Source organism: Panthera pardus, unplaced genomic scaffold (genome assembly GCF_024362965.1).
Source record: "Panthera pardus isolate Hobbes unplaced genomic scaffold, ASM2436296v1 HiC_scaffold_6, whole genome shotgun sequence".
Taxonomy (NCBI): Eukaryota; Metazoa; Chordata; class Mammalia; order Carnivora; family Felidae; genus Panthera; species Panthera pardus.
In genome coordinates this window covers 87,576,852-87,598,541 of record NW_026526991.1, presented here as the reverse complement: position 1 = coordinate 87,598,541, position 21,690 = coordinate 87,576,852, and the positions used below count along the sequence as shown (strand labels likewise).

Sequence of the window (21,690 nt, the reverse complement as noted above, 5' to 3'; positions counted from 1 at the left end):
AAACAAATTGAAAAGTGAGAATAATATAGCCTGCTAAGGATACTTGAGAAGTGATGCAAAAAATAAGATTTGATTTATGCAAATGTAAACAACTCTCACTTTGTAGTGGAAAGGACAGGAATATTTTTAAAAAGGGTATGAGATTTTTTAATGGAATTGATGAAGTTTTGGGGTGATGGTGGGTGGGGTGGTCTGGAGCCCAGAGACAAGAAAGAATTCTTGAAGACATCTTTGGTGCAAAAAGGTCATTTTATTAAAACATGGGAAAAGGCCCTGTGGGCAAGAAGAACTGCGCTGGGGTAGTGACAGGTAACTCATTATATACCCTCAGTTTGGGAGGGGGTTAGGGGTAAAGTAAGTCTCTAAGACATTTTGGAAGCAAGGTTTCCAGGACCTTGAGGGGCTAGGTGTTGCTAGGAAAATGCCATTTATTACCTTTTAATAAAACGTCAATCATGAGACCCTTCAGATGTATATCAGGGGGTCGTAAGTTTGGAGTATGATTGCCAGCACATACCTTGGGACAGTAGAGATACAGGAAGTAGACTTACAAGATACTCAAGGTTGGGATAATGTTAAACTAAGATTCTCTTTTGCCCCTACCAAAGTGTCATCCTTGAAGCAGCTGAGATCCTAGAGGGAGGTCATTCTGAGGGTTTCAAGGACTTGTCATTGGGTTATAGGCAGTAAAGGAATTTAATCTTTTCATTTTTCTTAGTTTTCCACATTACTATGGCAAGCACTTAAACCCCTTTCCTTTGTTTTTGGGTAGCCAGAAGTGTCCGAGGAATATCACACACATTCCACCTGGGGGAGGGTGGTAATGTTAGCCTATGTTTTGCCCTCAGCTTGCCGCAGCGTCCCTCATCAGAATAAACTTGAAAATGGATTATATAGCTATTCCCTAGTAAATCTGCAAAGGACCTCCAGACAAAACTCTCTCTTGAGCCCCAAACCTGCCAGATGTGTCTACTTGATGTATGTTTATTTTTAGGAATCTCAAACTTGATTTGTGACTTCATTGTTTTTAACCCCAAAACCTCTCTTTTTCTCATCCCAAATAGCAATAATAGTTATTTGCTCATAACTATTGCTCATAACATACAGTTATCCAAACTAGAAACCTAGAAAACAAGATCAGAAAACTCATTTTCTATTATTCCCACATCTTATTGATTCTCCTCTTAAACTCCAAAGTGTCTGTGATTTTTTGTTTCCTTCTTTCCAACTCATCTTTATTTTCTGAAATCAGCTTTCAAATAAATTTGTCGTGAGTACATATTCCACAGGGATATCAGAATTGGCCCTCTAAAATTTGATCTCCTTATGTTACATTTAAAAATACAATTTCATCTCCCAGTGTCTGTGTATTTCTATTTTTATGTTCCACCTAACCGATATTCTTTTTGTTTTTCAAATGATCTGTGTTCTTCCACTGCTCAGATTTTTCATGTGTTTCCTTTTTTGTTTTAAATGTGTTTCTTCTTCAATTTATAAGTTACTATCATCTCTTTTTAAAAAAATTAATGTTTGTTTATTTTTGAGAAAGAGAGAGAGCATGAGCAGGGGAGGGGCAGAAAGAGAGGGAGACACAGAATCTGAAGCAGACTCCAGACTCTGAGCTGTCAGCACAGAGCTCAATGCGGGGCTTATACCCATGAACTGCGAGATCATCACCTGAGCTGAAGTCCTACATTTAACTGACTGAACGACCCAGGCACCCCAGTTTCTATTATCTCTTAAAGACTTAGTTCACATGTCACCACACCTATAGAAACTTTAACCATTATAGACAGAATTAATCATCTTTTCTATGTATTCATAACATTATAAATTTATAGTACTCATTACATTATTATGCTGGAATTATTTATTGTTTTTGTCCCAGGAAATTACTACTTCATTTGGGACATTGATTTCATCTAGTTTTTTTCTGCCCTTCTTATTCTGCACCTGTCTCAACTCCAAGATGTAGCAGAGTAATTGCTGTATTGGAGTTGCTCAATAAATGCTAAGTAAATGAATTGAGGTTCAGATGAGTTAGCAGAGTTAATCTTGGCTGTACTTGTAACCAATTGGAAACTTGGAACTGTCTTCATACTTCAGTTCCAGAACTCTTGCCAAAAAGCTAAAGGACTGACTTGCCATGATTGCAGGTAAATATCAACTTGATCTCTTATCTGCATGCCAGTTGTCTCTTTTTATCTGTGATACTTTAAATTCTATTTGATAATTGTGAACATTTATATCTCTATTTTGAAATCTTTCAATCTTAAATTCTCTACCTAATGGCACAGGTGTTTATATGTTTTTCACTCAAGATTTCAGCTTTCTTATTCCTTTTGATTTGTTTTTTAAGTTCTAAGAAAATCATCGTGTCATTCTTTCTCTGAACCTCAGTTCTGTGTTAGGAATAGGGTTAAAAATGCCCATCTTATAGGGTTATAGATTAAAAGAAAACCCAATTTGGGGCAACTGGGTGGCTCAGTTAAATGTCCAATTTTGGCTCAGGTCATCATCTCACCATTCATGAATTCAAGCCCTGTATCAAGCTCTGTGAAAACAGCTCAAAGCCTGGAGCCTACTTCGGATTTTGTGTCTCCCTGTCTCTCTGCCCCTCCCCTGTTTATGCTCTCTCGTTCACTCTCGCTCTCGCTCTGTCAAAAATAAATAAACATTAAAAAAATTTTAAAGCTCATTTATAAATCTATCTATATTAATTCATTTCATATCCTTCTAAAATCCCAGCTCGTTGGAGAGATTCTATGATGGCTATGTATTTCCATCTATTACCTTTTTCTTATTTGTAAAAGGAATTTAGAATTATACTGTGAGATTTTTACTTTTTTAGGTCCCTCTCTTATCTTGAGCTAATTTTCCTTTTAAGATTGGAGACATGGACTATACAAAAGTTTTCTCTGAACTTTTAGAAATTCCTTCTTCTACAGGACAGAGTTTGTATTTAGTTATACTTACATATGCTTTAATGATATGTTCCATTACTTTTCTGAAATTTTCTTCTTTGATTTCACAAATGAGAGCTTGATGGTCAGCATTTAAATGAGAGTTCACTTTTGTATTTCTTAAATAATCAATAAATCATATTGTCAATATGCTCATTATTGATTCTGCAGTGCCTATAATAGTGTATGGCATGAAACTGTATTTAGCTAAATGATCATAAATCCTGTTTTGGTCTAAATGAACTTAAACCTAAAAACTGGTTGATGGTAGTTCGCAATGGTAATAAAAACACACTTGTGAGTGCTTTCTGTGTGGCTAGCACTTTCTGCAAGTCAAAAATTTTATGTATGTCTTTTCAATTAATCCTCATTGTTTATTATAACAAACATGTTGTAATAATTGCCATCTAAGAACTGAGGAAACCAAGAAATGAGAGGTTTCACTACATGTTGACCGTGTACCAGATTTATAATCTGAATTGGAGGAATAATAATTTTTTCAACAACCCAAAAACATTTATTGAGTATTTGCTCATTATGTGTCAGGCATCTGAGTTTGATGGAGAGCCTGATGACATTTTTTCTATTTATTCATTAGAAGAGAGCTCTAACTTGAAGCTTTCCAGTTCTTCATAGCAGGCTAAGAATAATAAGGCAGAAGCCACCTCTTCCTCCCTCCAATTTTAATAAATAGTCTAAAAGGTATTAAAAGCAACTCATAACTGTGTTAGAAAACAAGAGATATATTCTGTAAATCAGAAACCATGAGGGTTTTCTGAAAGATAATTAGTAAAAAGAATTAGAAAAAAATCCTAGTCTAAGACTTGTGCAGGAGAAGAAAACTGAAAAGCATGGAAGTGGCTCCAAGGGTGCTTCAAGCCACAACACACTGGTGAGAGGTCCCAGGGAAAACTCACAGGTGGTTAGTTAGGGTATCCCACTCAATACATGAAAACATACATCTTTCCTTGTTTAACATGCCTCTCTTTATCATCAACATACCCCCACTTAGTAGGTTGCACATTTTAACTTTGGGTAATACGGACCTTTTAACAATATCACATCTTCCAGTCTGCTAGCACAGATGTCCCATTTATTTGATCTTTGATTTCTTTAGCAATGTTTTGTAGTTGTCAGTGTACAAGGCTTTCACCATCTTTGTTAAGTGTATTCTTAAATATTTTATTACTTTGATGCTATCATAAATGGTATTCTTTTCTCAATTTTCTCTTCAGATTGATTATTTTCAGTGTATAGAAACACAACTGATTTTTGAGTGTTAATTTTTTATCCTGTATCTTTGTTGTACTTGCTTATTAGTGCTAATAGTTTTTTGTGTGTAGAATCTTTATAGATTCTTACATATAAGATCATGTCATCTGTGAGCAAATAGTAGTAACAGTATAAATTATATAAATTATAAATAAGTAGGAAGTATAATTATAAATAAATAATATAGTAAAAATATGATTTTACTTCTTCTCCAGTTTATATGCCTTTAATTTTTTTTTTCTTGTCTGATTGGTCTGGCTAGACTTTCCAGTATGGCATTGAATAGTAGTGGCTAGAGTTGGCATTCTTGCCTTGTACCTAATCTCAGAGGAAAAGTTTTCAATATTTCCCCATTGAGTCTGTTAGATATGGGCTTTTTATATACAGCCTTCATTCTGTTGAGTTAGTTTGCTTCTATTCCTAGTTTGTTGAGTGCTTTTATCATAAGAGTGTTGAATTTTGTGAAATGCTTTTTCTGTATCTATTGAGATGATTGTGGTTTTATTCTTCATTTTGTTAATGTGATGTATTACATTGATTGATTTTCATATGTTGAGTCAGACTTGCATTCTAATTGTAAATTCCACTTGTTTATGATGTACGATCCTCTTAATGTGCTATTGGACACTGTTTACTAGTATTTTGTTGAGAATTTTTATATCAATATTCTTCAGGGATATTGGTCTGTAGTTTTCTTTCCTTGTGATGTCTTTGTCTGACATTGATATCAGGTAATGTGGCCTCATTTAATGAATTTGTGCCCTCTTCAATTCTTTGGAAGAATCTGAGAAGGATTAGCATTAATTCTTTAAATGTTTGGTAGAATTCTCCAGTGAAACTGTCCTGGGCTTTCTATGTTGGGAGATTTTTAATTACAGCTTCAGTCTCATCACTAGATATAGGTCTGTTAAAGATTTTTTTTATTTATTCATTATTCAATCCTGGTAAATTGTTTCTCTAATAACTTATCCATTTCTTCTAGACTACCCAATTTGTTGGCATATAACTGTTCATAGCAGTGTCTTATAATTTATTTTATTCCTGTGATACTATTTGTAATGTCTTCTCTTTTATTTCTAATTTTAGTTATTTGAGCCTCCTCTTTTTTTTTCAGTTAATCTAAGAGTTTGTCAATTTTGGTGATTTCTTCAGAATCCAACTCGTAGTTCCATTGATTTTTTTCTATTGTTTTTCTATTCCTTTTTTCATTTATCTTTCCTCTAATCCTGATTATTTACTTATTTTTGATAACTTTGGGCTTATTTCTTTTTCTAGACCGTTGAGGTATAAGTATAGGTTGTTGATTTGAGATCTTTCTGTTTTTTTAATGTTATCATTTATCACTATACACTTATATTTTAGCAGTGCTTTTACTACATCCCATATGTTTTGGTATGTTGTGTTTTCATTTTCATTTGTCTCCAGATTTTTTCTAAATTCTCTAGTGATTTCTTCTTTGATCTGTTGGTGATGTTGTTTAATTTCTACATATTTATGGATTTTCCTGGTTTCCTTCTGCTATTATTTTTTAATGTCACTCCATGCAGTCAGTGAGAATACATTGTATGATTTCAATTTTATTAAATTTGTTAAGACTGCTTCATTAGCTAACATATGGTCTGTCTTGAAAAATGTTTCATGTACACTTGAGGAGAATGTATATTCTGACAGATGGAGTGTTCTATAAATGTCTGGGTGCAATTGAGTCTAATTGGCTTATGGTGTTGTTCAAGTCTTCTGTTTCCCTGTTGGTTTTTGTCTGGTTGTACTATTGAAAGTGGGGTATTGAATCTCTTATTCTTAATATGTTTCTGTTTCTACTATTAGTTCTGTCAGCGTTTATGTATTTGAGTGCCCTAATGTTAGACACATATTTATAATTGTTATATCTTCCTGATGATTGACCCTTTTCTCATTATATTGTCCTTCTTTGTCTCTTGCAATACTTTTTGGCTTAAAGACTATTTTGTCAGCTAAAAGTATGGTCATCCCTGTTTTCTTTAGGTTTTGTTTGCATAAAATATTGTTTCTCACCTGTGGGGTAACTATAACCAAAAAATCATAGACTGGGTGGCTTAAATAATAATAACTTATTTCTCCTAGTTTTGGAGGTTGGGAAATCCGAGACTGAGGTATTAGCAGATTAGGTTACTGGAGATGGCTTTTTCCTGATTCACAGATGGCTGTTTTCTCATTGTGTCTTCATATCATGGAAAAAGGGCATGAGAGTCCCCCTGGGGTCTCTTTTTTTAAGGACAGTAATCCTATTCATGGGGGCTCTGCCCTTATGACATAATAACCTCCCAAAGGCCACACTTCTTTATACCATCACTTTGGAGATTAGATTTTCAATATGAATTTTCAAGGGACAGAAACATCCAGGTTATTACAGACCCTTTCATTTTTAGCCTTTTGGTATCCTGGATTGAAAGTGAATCTCTTATAGACAGTATATGGTTGAATCTTATTTTTTAAATAAGTTCAGACATTCTATGTCTTTTAATTGATGCATTTAATCAAGTTACATTTAAAGTAATTGTGGATAGAAAAGAACTATTGCCATTTTGTCAATTGTTTTTCTTCCTTTCTTAAATTTTTTGTTCTCATTTCCTCTCTTGCTGATTTTCTTTCTTTCTCTTTCTTTCTTTCTTTCTTTCTTTCTTTCTTTCTTTCTTTCTTTCTTTCTTTCTTTTCTTGTAATGGCATGTTTTGATTCTCTTCTCATTTCCCTTTATGTATATTCTATAGACATGTTCTTTGTGGGTACCATTGCAACTACATAAAACAAGTTAAAGTTATAACCATCTATTTTATTTTTTTAAAATTCTTTTTTACATTTACTTATTTTTGAGAGATAGTGAGGCAGAGCGTGAGCAGAGGAGGGACAGAGAGGGAAGAAGACACAGAATCTGAAGCAGGCTCCAGGCTCTGAGCAATCATTCAGGACAGAGTCCAATATGGGCTCGAGCCATGAGATCGTGACCTGAGCCAAAGTCAGACACTTAACCAACTGAGCCACCCAGGCACCCCATTTTTAAATTTTTTTTTTTAATGTTTATTCATTTTCGAGAGACAGAGACAGAGCATGAATGGGGCAAGGGCAGGGAGAGAGGGAGACAGAATCCAAAGCAGGCTCCAGGCTCTGAGCTATCAGCGCAGAGCCTGATGCAGGGCTCAAACTTGCAGATGGCAAGATCATGACCTGAGCTGAAGTTGGTCGCTTAACCGACTGAGTCACCCAGTTCTCTATTTTAAACTGAGAACAACTGAACTTCAACTGCATATGAAAATTACACTTTTATGTATTTGCCTCCATCCCACTTTGTTGTTAATGACACAATTATCCTTTTTATATTGCATGTCCATTAACATAAATTTACAATGACTCTTTATGCTTTTAAAAATCTAAATTAGATTTATAAGTGATTTACTCACCTACATTACAATAATACGGGAATTTATATTTCCTTTACTAGGGAATTTTTCATTTGATATCGTTTTGTGTTGCTATTCATCATCCATTCACTTCAACTTGTAGAACCTTCAGTGTTTCTTGTAGGGCAGATCCAGTGTGATGAATTCCCTAAGCTTTGACTTATCTGGGTAAGTCTTGATTTCTCCTTGCTCTTAAAGGACAATTTCGCCAGATACAGTATTCTTGGTTGGCAGTCTTTTACTTTCAATATTTTGAATATTATATTATATTCTTTTTTAGACTGAAAGGTTGTTTTGCTGAAAAATCTGACAATAATCTAATGGAAATTGCCTTGTGTGTGATGAGTTACTTTTCTCCTATTCCTTTCAAGATTTTCTTTTTGTCTGTGACTTTTGACAATTTGATTGTGATGTGTCTTGGTGTAGGTCTCATTATATTTTATCCTAGATGAACTTCTTTAAATTCCTAAAATTTCTTCACTGAGATTAGGAAAATTTGGGTTCATTGTCGTCAAATAATTTTCTGCCTCTTTCTCTTTCTTCTTCTGGCATTCTCATAATGCATATACTGTTCTGCTTCATGATGGTGTACCATAGGTCTTTTATATTCTTCATTTTTATTAATTTTTTTCCCCTTGGGTCAGTCTTTGAATTTGTTGATTCTTTTCTGTTTAATTTTGAATCTCTCTAGTGAAGTTTCCATTCAGGCAATATCTTCTTCAGTTCCAGAACTTCTCTTAGGTTCTTCTTTCTAGTTTCTATTTCTTCATTAATAATTTCACTTTGCTTACGCATTGTTTTTCTGATTTCATTTAGAGGTATATTTATTCTGTATTTTAATCCGTTGAATATCCCTTTGATGGTAAATTTGAATTCATTTTCTGGCAATTCATATATCTCCATTTCTTTAGGAACAATTTCTGGAGATTTAATTTCTTCTTTTAAATGTGTTGTGGTCCCCTGTTTCTTTATATGTCTTATTATTTCTTGTTGGAATTTTGGCATTTGAAGAATCAGCCAATTCTCTTTTGTACAGGGATAAGTTTCACTACTTAGCCAGACTAGAGATTCTCTAGACCTCTCAACTTTTTTCTGGGTGTGTTTCCTCCCTGGGCTATTTGAAGAAGTTTGCTGGTGTCTACTTAGAAGTTCTTCCTGGTGTCTGAGATACTGCAGCCTCCCTGTGTTAGTAAACTACAGTACTGGTTCTCCACCTAGTGTCTATCCATGGTACTGCATGATTCTGGTGCATGGTTTATTGTCTTTGTTCCCAGAGCCTCAAATCTGGCCATGTACTCTTGTCAGTACTTGGATACAAACTGGTCCCTCATGCAGCCCCCTTACAAGTCAGAACATTGGATATAAGTTCTGCTTTAAGTCCCCATAGAGAAGATAGGAGTTGGGGGTTTTGTCCCAATTAGCAAGAAAGTTGACAGTGTCAGATTTTCCTACTGGGCTTGCATGGTTGGCTTTACACTCTCTAGGATGCAAAAATGCTTTAAGTTGGTTCTGGATTTCTCATAGAGATATTTGTTCAGTTGTTGTTGTTAAATCTATGTATCCATGGGGGAAGGTGGGTTGGGGGCTCCTCTGTCATCTTGCTGACATCATTCCCATCTACATTTCTTAATTTCTGATGTCAGTAACATGATTATTTTTGGGAAATGATTAGAACCTGAAAATTTTAATTTCTCTTTTATAATGTAAAGACAGTAAATAATTCTACAAGAATTCCTAATTGGCGTTCCTTGAAGAAAATATTCATACAATTTTTTTCTAATCCTGCTCGACAAATTTAATATCTTTGTCCTGTGAGTCTTGTTGTTCCCTTCACCAATTTAGTAAAATTGATTTTGATATCATTCCACCTTTTGTGTTTCACTCTTGGATGACTTCCTATATCTTATATAAGAACGCTTAATTATTTCTAATAAGTGGTAACATTTACAACTTTTCTCAAGTCTTTTCAACTTCATCAAAATTCCATATGCAGAATGAAAGTACACACATCTTTCCAGCCATGGAACGGCTGTATTGGGCCTTTTATCTCTTTTTCCAAGCATGACCTCATGCAAGACACATACTAGGTTGTAGTTAGACAAAAGATCAACACAGTTTCATTGAGCAAAACCCTCAAGGATGTGAGGTAGTGAGTGATAGGGACATAACTATGGGGAAGAGTTTTCCTTGTAGGAATAAAAGCAAGAACAAATAACCTGAGGCAAAATAATAAGCCTGGGATGCTCAAGGTACAAGAAGAAGACTAGTGTGGATGGAGAGGAATGAGTAAGAAGTAGAGTAACGGAAGATGAGATCAGAAGAGTAAGAGGGAATACTTGTGGGGAACAGATAGTTGGGGTGGGGAGGACAGATCATTTAGGGTCTTGTAGGCCATTGGAAAAACTAGATATTACTAAGAGTGAGATGGGAAAACAGGGAGTAATGGCATGATCCAATTTTTATTTTGAAAGAATTTTTGTAGTTACCGTGTTGAGAGGGAGGATGAGAGCAGAAGCAGAAAGATCTAATAGGCTGAACATGATGGTGGCTACCCGCAGTGGTGTAGAAGGCAATGAGAAAGACCTGTCTGAATCAGCTTGGGTTACTATAAAGAATATACCACAGACAAGGTGGCTTAAACAACAGAAATTATTTCTCATAGTTCTGGGGGCTGAAAGTCTTAAGATCTGGATACCAGCATTGTTGGGTTCTGGTGGGACACTCTTCCTCATTTTCAGATAGTACCTTCTTGTGTCCTCACAGAGCAGAAAGAGAAAGTAAGCTCTTATAAGGACACTAATCTTATCATGAGGGCTCTACCTTTATGACTTAATTCCTAAAGAACCCATCTCCAAATATTATCACATTAGGGATTAGGATTTTAGCATTTGAATTTGGTGGTGACACAAACATCCAGTCAATAACAAAATAATATTTTAATGCTAGATTTAAAAGGAATTTGCTTATGGGTAAATCAACAAATTTTGTTAAAATTAATTTGAAAATAAAACACCTATAACCACTAGAGTTAAAGTATTTTTTTAGAACATTGAATACTTTGTTGTTTTCATTTTAATTTGTTCTCCAATAATAGTGATGATTTAAAAATTAAAAGTTCCATTTCTAGCTGAATTCCTGGAAATGCCACCTTTGAGAATGTCTAGCCACTTCCCTCTCAGTTAGTCTATACTGTTCATGAAGGAATAAAGAATAGCTTATCACCATGGCCATCTCAGACATCATCTAGAAATCTTTAATAATATTAAATAAAAAATAACAGCCTTGACTGTCCTGCTCTAATTACCTGATGTTGTAACCAAATTAGAAAATGATGTTTATCACTGTAGCGATGGTAATGTTAAAGGACTAGGTAATGTTAAAGTACCAATTGGTATAGAGGAAAGGTGGGTATGCTTTTTATGATAAAAATAATGTTTTTAAGTAAATAAGATAAGCCATTTTTAATTCTATGCATACATAAGCATTATAGTCTTTTTATTAATCATTTTAACTTTTCTTTCTGCTTTTTCATAGATGTTCTTAGTAGCCCTGTCACTCAGCTTTATGTGTAAGGCACTCGGTGGAGTTGTTATGAAAAGTTCCATCACTCAGATAGAAAAGAGATTTGACATATCATCTTCTGTTTCTGGCTTAATTGATGGAGGCTTTGAAATTGGTAATTTTCATTTCTATTTTTATTATTACTTAGTAACCAGATTTGTTGAGGTAAAACTGTTCATAAAAGCTCTACACCATTGATTCTTAGGAGTAAATTCTATCCTGCCCCGGGGGCAATTTGATGATGCCTGATGTCACTTTTGGTTGTCATAACTGGGGGGAGGGAGATTGTTATAGACATCTAGTAGTAGAGGGTAAGAGTGCCACTAAAAATCCTACAATGCACAGGACAATCCCCACAAAAAAGAATTAATCTAACTTAGAATGTCAATAATGTAGAGGTTGAGAAATGCTGATTTATATAAACTCATTGCTTGCAGCTAATACTTTTTAGGGCTGTACCTTTCCTCTCTCAAGGTGCCCTAGTGAAAAAAAAAATTTTTTTTTTTAAAGTTGGGAGAGAGGATTATGATTCTGATGATTTGAGGAAGGAGGAACAGCTTTGGAGCAACCTCTGTTCTACTGTTTTACTGGGTATAAAATTTGGGGTGAAAGTTTTTTTTTATAGAACATTGAATGTATTGCTTTGTTTTCTTTAATTCAGATATCTCTAATAACAGTGAGGTTTTATATTATTACTGGACAATATTTTCTCTTACTTTGTGAATTCATAGCTTATTACCTTTGCCTTCCTCCCTTCAGAATTTTTTTCATTTTAAATAATATCCAAGTTTATTGAGCAAATATTAAAAAGTATTATAAAATGTTTAACTTTCATCAGCTTCAAGGTTTATGTTGCTCTCGAATTTTGCATGTAATTGAATCTGCTAACACCCACTGAATTAATTCCATTCTGGATTTTAAGGCATTAGTTTACTTTTGCAAATTTTTCTTTGCTTCTCCTAACATGTCCTGTGTTTCTTCTTGAGGATGACTGGTGAAAATATCACCGATTTGATAAGATATGATTAAGTGGTCATCACCTTATAAGCGTGATGTCCTCACAACAACTTGTAAATTTTACAGTTGTATCTTTTTCACATCTTATTTCTTCCTTCAGCTCTGTGGTTCTACTTGCATTCTGTGCATGTTTGCTCATCTTTTTATTGGTCTTCAAAAGTAACATTGACATCTTCTGCATCCCCCTTCTTCGTGGTGGCCACCGTTTTGGTCCCTTTTTAGACTTCTTAATGATTTGAGGGGACTCAAAAATTATGTATGCTTTATTAATTACAAATATTTTCTATAAGTTTGCTGTTTATCTTTTAAGTTAATTTAAAGTGTATTTAGCTATTGAATAAAGCTATTGTATAAAGAAAGACCCATCTATATTTTTATTATGAATTCCGCTTTTTCATGATTAAGAGGTTATCGACACCTTGCATCCTTCACTCTTCACCTCTGAGATTTAATGAAACCATCTAGAATTTTAGTTTTGGATTATTATTAACTTTAAATTGTAATTTTCTGTGTGTCTCTTTTTATTGAGGAATGGATTCTTAGTATTTTAGTTAAACTTTGTAGCTATTCGACAGCAATTATGTGGGCATGGTTTTAGATTTTCCTGGTTTCTTTGCTTACCACTGTTACTTGAATCTTATGACTTCAAATCTCATCTTTAGTTTTTCTGGAGTAGATCTTTAAGTTGTTATTTTTTCCCAGAAATAATTGAACACATAACATATTTCCCAAGCTCTTGCTTGTTGGAAAATGTATTTACCATTGTATTCAAGTAATAATTTGAGTATGGAATTTAAATTTCAAAATCTTTTCCTTGGTACATTTAAAATATTTACCTACTGCCTTTTAACACCCAATATTACATATAAGACATCATTATAAATATCATTGTCATGCACTGATGAGTACCTCCTCTTTATCTCTGAATTTCAGAAATTTTACTAACATATATCAGGGCTGTTTTTTTTTTTTTTTTTATTACTTCTGGAGAAATGTATCTGAGGGGTTAACTTTAACTGAAGGTCTCCCTTTAACTCAGGGAATTTATTTTCTATTTTTAGATGTGTATCTTTCTCTCTATTATTTATTTTCTTCTGGAACATATATAAGACAGATATTAAATTTCCTCACAGTTTGGTTCCTTTAACTTTTTCTGTCTAAAATTATCTTTGTTTGGAACACCTGGGTGACTCATTCAGTTAAGCGACCGACTTTAGCATAGGTCATGATATCGCGTTCATAGGTTGGAGTCCCCATGCCAGGGTCTGCATTGAGAGCTCAGAGCCTGGAGCCTGCTTTGGTTTCTGTCTCTCTCTGTTCATCCCCCACTTGCTTGTGCGCGCTCTCTCTCTCTCTCTCTCTCTCGCTCTCTCTCTCAAAAATAAATAAGCATTAAAATTCTACTTGTATTGACTTTATTTTCCATCAATCTCTGATGCTGTCTTCTATCTTATTAGGTCCCAATATGTACATTTCTCTATACTATTTAAAAATTTTTTTTAATGTTTATTTTTTTGAGGGGGGAGGAGCAGAGACAGAGAGAGAGAGAGAATCTGAAGCAGGCTCTAGGCTCTGAGATGTCAGCACAGAGCCCGACTTGGGGCTCAGACTCACTAGCCGTGAGATCATTACCTGAGCTGAAGTTGGACACTTAACCAATGTAGTTACCCAGACATCCCTTACTATTTTTGATTTACAAAAATTCTTATTATTCTCTATTTTTAGTCTGCCAGTTCTTATTTTATGGATGCACCATACCATAGTACCTCTAGAGATACTAACTGGATTTTTTCAGTTCCTCCTCTTTTTAGTTTCCTTATTTAACTGTTTCTCCATAAGTTACTTTATCTACCAGTTCATTTTGGCACTTTTATTTAATTTTTTTCCCTATCAACTGCTTTAGCAATTCTTGATTTGTGTCTATTTGCTGTTATACATGTAGCTCCAGATGGATTAGGCTGGTCATGACTTCCTCTACTTGGAATACTCTTCTTCCCCTTTTTTAATCTAAATAATTTATACTAGACATTAAATCTCAAATGGCCTCACCTCCAGGAAACTTTCTTGTAACCCCTACTTAATTTAAGCTCTTCTTTTCTGTGATCTAATACCACCTCTGTTCATCTATTTATTTTTATCACTGGTATATATGTTCCTGGAGGACAAATACTATCATTTATTCCTTTTTTTTTTTTTTAATTTCTAGCTCTTAACACTATGGCAGGTACTTAATAGGAATTTAAAAAATTATAGGAGTGAATCAATAAATCCCTGAATGAACACCTTTCTCTCAGGTCAGGAAGATTTTCTGCATTTTTTTCCAGCCAAAAACAATTCAAACCAATCTAAATTCTTCAGTAAAATTTTATGTCACTAATATTACCTGGTCATTCAAGTGATTTCTTTCCTATCTAAAACTCATTCTTCTTCTTATTAATAACATATAATTTTACAGTGAGTGATTTAATATAAGTGGGTTTCATCTTCTCAATTGAATTACATGACCTTTGGGGGAAGGTACTATGTCTTATGATTTACTTGTATTCATTCTGGGGCTTTCCATTCTACTGGACACACAATTGGACTGTCAGTGTTTGCTATGATTAATCATGTCAAAATAATTTTATTCTCTTTCTAGGAAATTTGTTTGTGATTGTATTTGTGAGTTACTTTGGATCCAAACTACACAGACCAAAGATAATTGGAATTGGTTGCTTCATTATGGGAACTGGAAGTATTTTGACTGCTTTACCACATTTTTTTATGGGCTAGTAAGTGTTAAATAGTTCTGTCCTTAATTATCATTTAACTATAAATTAATGGTAGAATTTCATCTTTTTTCCTTTTAAACAAGCAGTCATCTTTTAAGAGGAATACCCAGTAAGCATGTGTAGAAATGAAGTATATTTTGTATAAGTAACTTATTGCTTTATCAGCCATGGCTTTCATTGACTTTCAGATATGAATAGCACTAAAGAAGGTATACATTTTCATAGGAAGTAAATGAACTTTTTATGGCCTTTTGATACGACATACACTGCATGTATTTGCTTACAAGTTTTTTTTTAATGCTCAATAAGAGTTTATCACCTAACCCACTACCATATCCATTGAGAGTATTCTTCTTAAGGTCATTGTATCATTATGATTAGAGTCAAATACTAATGACAGCAAACCTAAAATAGTGATGGCTTAAATAAGATAGAAACTTATTTTCCACATAAAAAATTAATGTAGCCAGACTAGGCATAATAGATTCATGCTTCTTTTTTATCATATTGCTCTGCCTTTTTTAAAAAAAATGTTTATTTATTTTGAGAGAGGGAGAAAGACAGCATGAGTGGGTGGGGGCAGAGAGAGAGGGAAAGAGAGAATCCAAAGCAGACTCCGTGCTGTCAGCATAGAGCCTGATGCAGGACTTGATCCCATGAACCCTGAGATCTGACCTGAGCCAAAATCAAGAGTCAGACACTTAACCAACTGAGGCACCCAGGTGCCCCAATATTTCTCTGCCTTGCATGGTGTTAACCTCATGCTCCAAATTGGCAATGTTGTTCCAGGCAACAAGATGAAAGAAGGGAAGAAGAACCAGAAGAAACAGTGCATGCTGGCTGGGGCTTAAGAAATATTTTCAGAAGTATAACACTTCTCCTAACTTCACATTGGGCAGAACTTTGTTACATTTCACATCCAGATATAAAGACATTGGAAAAAGTAGACTTTATTCCAGGCTACCATGCTCCTAGCTAAAAATCCCACTTACTATTACAATGGAAAGAGAGAAGAATAGATATTGAGAGTTAATGAACAATTTCTGCTAAAGATATTACTTATTCATTGTCAACACAAACAGTCATGTCTTTTGGCATACTAATTCCTTTCCCCACCTTTATTTGACTGTCATAAGAATTTTCTTCTTCCTGGTGCTGCTGCTTCTTATTTTCATTATATTTCTGTTTCTTGATTTATTTTCTATATATGTGGTTTCTTCATCATGCCCATACTTTTATTCTCTTGCTGACACCATAATGTCAGTATCCCCTAACCTCCCTTTTCAGTCTTCTTCATTTTTCATTCTGGATTTTTTGTATGAAGTGTGTGCATTATACGTATCAATCACATATATACATTAATTTTTTCTTACACTTAGTCTCTATATAGTCAACCACTTCATGGGTATCTCCAGCCTAACATCCGATAAGAATTTCCCATTCATATATTCAAAACTAAATTCATCCTTGTGTCAAAACCAGTTCAGATTTTTCACATTCACTCTCTCAATAATGATTAATTTAACCACAGTGGAACTCAAACCAAAGTCAAGGGGCTCATTCTAGATTCTCTATTTTGACACAGATGACAAGTGGCCACCAAATCTTCCTTATTCTACTTCCAATGTGTCAGATTGTCTCCTTCTTTCATCCCTATTTTTCCTAACCTAACTTAAGCTTCCCACATCTCGGGCCTAGAGTTTTTGCCTTCAGTCTCAACTCCATTATAACTCATATTCCATACTATTCATTTTCAAACACAAATCTAATTATTTTATTCCTGCTTAAAATTCCCAATTTCCTACAGCAGTGTTTTTCAAGCTTCAGATTCTGACCCACTAGGGGACCAATTCAGATTATCGAAACCAACAACTTTTGAGAGGATTGGATAGAATAAAATAGAAGAATATACAGTATGAAAACAAATATTGTTCTATGAAACTTTTATTTTGATTGTATATATATATATACATATATATATGTATATATATATACATATATATGTATATATGTATGTATATGTATATACATATGTATATACATATGTATATATATATGTATATGTATATATATGTATGTATATGTTGTGATGCAAAATGTGTTTCTTACTGTTGGTCATAGTTGAAAATGTTGAATGCCTCTTGCCTATGGATTAATATCCAAACTCATTTATATATAACCTGACTATCTTTCTAGCTTCATCTTACACTGCTCCCCAGAGTGGAGAATCATACTCAAGGCTTGTGGTGTTCCCCCATGTGTCATGCATGATAATGTTATATCTTTGTGCATGGTGTTTCTATAGCCTTGCATAATCTTCCTTCTTTGTCTAACTGTTGAGCCCCTATCCTTTTTTAAGGTTTATCTTGCATGTCCTCTTCATTGTGAATTCTTCTTTAGTTTACCACCTTCCCCAATTCAGAGGAAAGATGATCATCCCCTTTTCCTTTATGACAACTCAGGACCTATTATATTAAAATTATCATGTCTTTTATTGTATATGTTTATCTTATAGAGAATAAAATGCCCTTGGTACAAAAGCTGTGTGTTTTATTTCTAGTTCCCTGGAGCTGAGCATAAAGCCCGGCCTGCAGTAGGCTGCCCTTGGAGCTCACAGGACACCTCAGTATTTTGGGATCAACACTGTCCCTATACTAGCTCCATCTCTGTTGTTCTTATTAAGTTCTTCCTCACTCAATTGAAATAGACTAGAATTTTTTTAAACTAAGTTTTGTAGTCAGACATTTGAGTGTGTGGGGGGGAGATGGGGGTACGAATATCTGTGACAGAAGATCAGACAGGTATTGATAAAATATATAGATGAACTGGTATGCATTATAGATTGACTTATAAAACACTAAAGTTTATTAAATGTTATCAGAAAGTTTACCAGGAGGTTTAGATTGGGGCCACTTGAGGATAATTCAAATGGGTGGATAGGTATAGTTAGCAGGGGATTTTTTTGTTTCGTTTTTTAACAAAGCATGAAACCAAGATATTGTACCTCTTGAACAGAATACAAGCACTCCTAGAATGATAATCCTCCTTTCCTGGGGAGTATTGAATAATAATTCTTAGTGGGCATTCCCATTCATTTGTACCCATTTCTTCTCCTAAAATACAAGCTGGGAAATTCACAAAAGGGATTCTGATAACTTAGAGAAAAAAACTGTGCAAATAAAGTGGGAAAATTTATCTGTATTTCTGGGAAAGTGAAACTATTCAGTAGATAAGCAAAGCTTTAAATCTGGTGATATTCTTACAGTTACAGGTATTCTACAGAAAGTCCTGTCAATCCATCAGAAAATTTAACAACAAGCTTTTCAACCTGTTCAATTAGTGAAAATTTGTTACTCAATAGTACATCACCTAAGATAGTAGAAAAAGGTAAGAATTGATAATGTCACTAATTCTATAACTGGTCAATTTAATTATATCTGTGAAAATTATTATGAGATTTATTAGCAAAAGTGGTTAAAAATAGGAAAAGTATTTGCATTATTATGTATATATGACAAAACCATGCTAATATATGTTATATATAAGAAGCTTTTAGAAGTAATAAGAAAAGAAGAATATTTTGGGGCACGTGGGTGACAGTCAGTTGGGCCTCTGACTTCGGCTCAGGTCATGATCTTGCAGTCTGTGAGTTCGAGCCCCACGTCGGGCTCTGTGCTGACAGCTCAGAGCCTGGAGCCTGCTTCGGATTCTGTGTCTCCTTCTCTTTCTGCCCCTCTGCCTCTCATGCTCTGTCTCTGTCTCTTTCTCTCACTCAAAAATAAATAAACATTAAAAATTTTTAAAAAAAGAATATTTCAGTAGGAAATTGGCAAAGAATATATACATTTAAATTAGGAAAGTGGTATAAATATGTTAAAAATGCGACTTTACTCCTTAGGAAAAACACAATTATTACACCAATTAAAGATTATTTTTACCTATTAAGCACAAATTGTAAATTATAGTTATATTTTTTTTTTGCCTATTGGGTGTTTCTACTTATTAGGAAAACATTTCAAAAAAGATTTTTCTACCTGTTTTTATTAAAAATAAAAAGAAATGATATAGAGGGAGAAACATTTATGTATTGCTGGGAGTATATAAATTTCTAGATTTTTGAAAGTTAATTTTCAATATAGTAAAGAGCATACATGCTTAAATCAGCAATTCTACTTTTACTGACTTATCTTAAAGAAATAATCAGGAATGTGACCGGATTTATTTACAGTTCTAGCTACGGCACACCTGTTTAACAGAATGAAAACTTCAAAATATTTTGTGAGTAAAAAGTAAGGGATTAATTAATTACAAAACGTATTCAGCACACCACCATGCAGTCATTAAAACCCTGATATAAAAGAAATCTGAAAAACATGGGGAAATTGACATAACATGGTATTAAGTGTAAAAGGAGATTATAATATGATCTGGACATTTAAAAATATAATGTACATAAATATTATGCATATTTTTATGTGAACTGAAAATGTGGAAGATACATACAAACATGAGAAGTAGCTCTCTGCATGTGGTGGGATTATAGATAACTTAGTTTTTACTTGTTTACTTTTTGCTTTCCTATATTGTCAAATTTTGTAAAGTAACTATGAATCAGTCTTATAATTCGAAAAAATAAAAAAAATCTTAAATGGAATAATTAAGGGGTTAAAGCAGTTGAGTTTCTTATATAAATGCTAAAATTAATATTTAAAATAAAACACTCTCGTCTGCATAGGTTGTGAAAAGGAATCTGGATCATATCTATGGATATATGTACTACTGGGTAATATGCTCCGTGGAATTGGGGAAACCCCCATAGTACCCTTGGGGATTTCTTATATTGATGATTTTGCTGAAACAGGACATTCTTCTTTTTATTTAGGTAATGTACAGAAAATATTAGATTTTATGATTACTTTCCCTGGGTCCACCCTTGAAATAATAGTGTTCCTAAATTCATTTTTTTACTTACTAAAAAATTCTTTGGAGACTTGTATAATGTTGTTATTGGCATCTGATAAAATTGTTTTATAATATTTTTAGGTACTTTGCATGCAATATCAATGATTGGTCCAATCATTGGCTTTATACAGGGATCTCTGTTTGCTAAAATGTACGTGGATATTGGATATGTAGATCTCAGTAAGTATAATAAGAACAAGGTAACATAATAATACTTTTCAAGTACAGGACATCATCCTTCCAAATACTGAATCCACTTTTTCAGTAGTTCTTTACTGACTATATGTGTGATGAAGTGTGAACAAAATTAAAAAAATAGTGTCTCAGAATTGATGTAATAGAGTTTAATTTCTGTATCTACGAAGGGTAGCAGTCATTATTATTGCTCAGAATTTATTGCATTTCAAAATGATTTTTTGACTGGCTACTTATAATTCTTTATTCTAGGCAGTATCAGAATTACTCCTAAGGACTCTCGTTGGGTTGGTGCTTGGTGGCTTGGTTTCCTTGTGGCTGGACTATTATCCATTATGTCCTCCATTCCATTCTTTTTCCTGCCCCAAAATCTGGATAAACCACAGAAAGAAAGTAAAGATTTAGTATCTTCGCATCTCCCCAAAAGAAATGAGAAAAGGAGTCAAATAGCTAATGTGACCAACCGTGGGCAAAATATTAGTGAAAATATGACTGGTAAGTATTTCACATTTATAGTCAATTTGGAATTATTAATTTCAAATGAAAGTAGACGAAACTATTTCTTAGTTGCCACTGGGGAGAAAGCATAGTTCTGACTCTGTTTGATAGAAACTTTTAGAGACCTATAGAGCGAGATGTTTCAAGGTCCACGTCATCCATCTCTAAATAACCATACCTGGTCCTGTCTTGCTAGACTCTAACACTTACTACAATTATTTCTAAGAAAGTCCTTCCACTTTTAACATCCGTTACAATTAGTCACCCCTCTAATTATAGACCCAGACCACAAAATTCATGCCATGCACCGAAGTTATGAATTTTTCACACACCTGTTTGTAGGCACAGATTGTTCTACTATTGTTGTAATAATGTCACCTGAGACACAACATCATTATTCTCTTCTTCTCCTTGTACCACAAGAAAGGTGATTTATAATACTATATAGTATTTTAAAGCAGAAAAGTTGCATACCAAGAAACAGATCTGAGTCCTGCATTAAATAGAACTTTATAATTTTTTAACTTTGGTCTTCTCATTTCTGTGAACTTTCTACTTAAAGGTAAAATTCTACTTAATAATTGTATTATTAACATAAAAATTAATACTAAGTGCTAACAAATAAGAGACATTGCATGTCTATTCACTTTTGTTTCTTGAGCACCTAGCATATTGCCTGGGACCCAGTTGAAAACCAAATATTTGTTGAATGAATGAATAAATGAATTAATGATACATGCAGTTGTATGGTAGTGTGCTAAGAATAACCAAATATGAAGTGAACTGAGCAAGTTGCAAAACAGCATGTATGTATGATTTCACTTTGGGGTAAAATAAACTAATTGAATAGATATTAATGAACATATGGAAAAATGAAGGAAAATATAAAAACTGTTGACAGTAGAATTGCAGGGTACTCTGATTTTCTATGTTATATATTTAAGTAATTTTCAATCTTATTTAACTTTTATTATATTTACGAAATTAAGATATTAATGTATACTTAAGCTGCATTG

The 21,690-nt window shown here is 33.8% G+C and overlaps 1 protein-coding gene and 1 pseudogene across 2 annotated transcripts in view; one reads left to right on the top strand and one right to left on the bottom strand.

The window, feature by feature from the left end:
* The window catches only part of SLCO1B3 (solute carrier organic anion transporter family member 1B3), a 72,981-nt gene that overhangs the window by 22,004 nt on the left and 29,287 nt on the right, over positions 1–21,690 (top strand). For both annotated transcript variants that reach the window (XM_019452149.2, XM_053894587.1), the window contains 6 exons: positions 11,205–11,346; positions 14,887–15,019; positions 18,285–18,406; positions 19,755–19,901; positions 20,063–20,161; positions 20,429–20,671. In XM_019452149.2, the coding sequence (XP_019307694.2) occupies positions 11,205–11,346; positions 14,887–15,019; positions 18,285–18,406; positions 19,755–19,901; positions 20,063–20,161; positions 20,429–20,671 (886 nt within the window). The remainder of the gene's footprint in view (positions 1–11,204; positions 11,347–14,886; positions 15,020–18,284; positions 18,407–19,754; positions 19,902–20,062; positions 20,162–20,428; positions 20,672–21,690) is intronic.
* On the bottom strand, positions 11,998–14,796 carry LOC109268546 (prefoldin subunit 4-like; annotated as a pseudogene).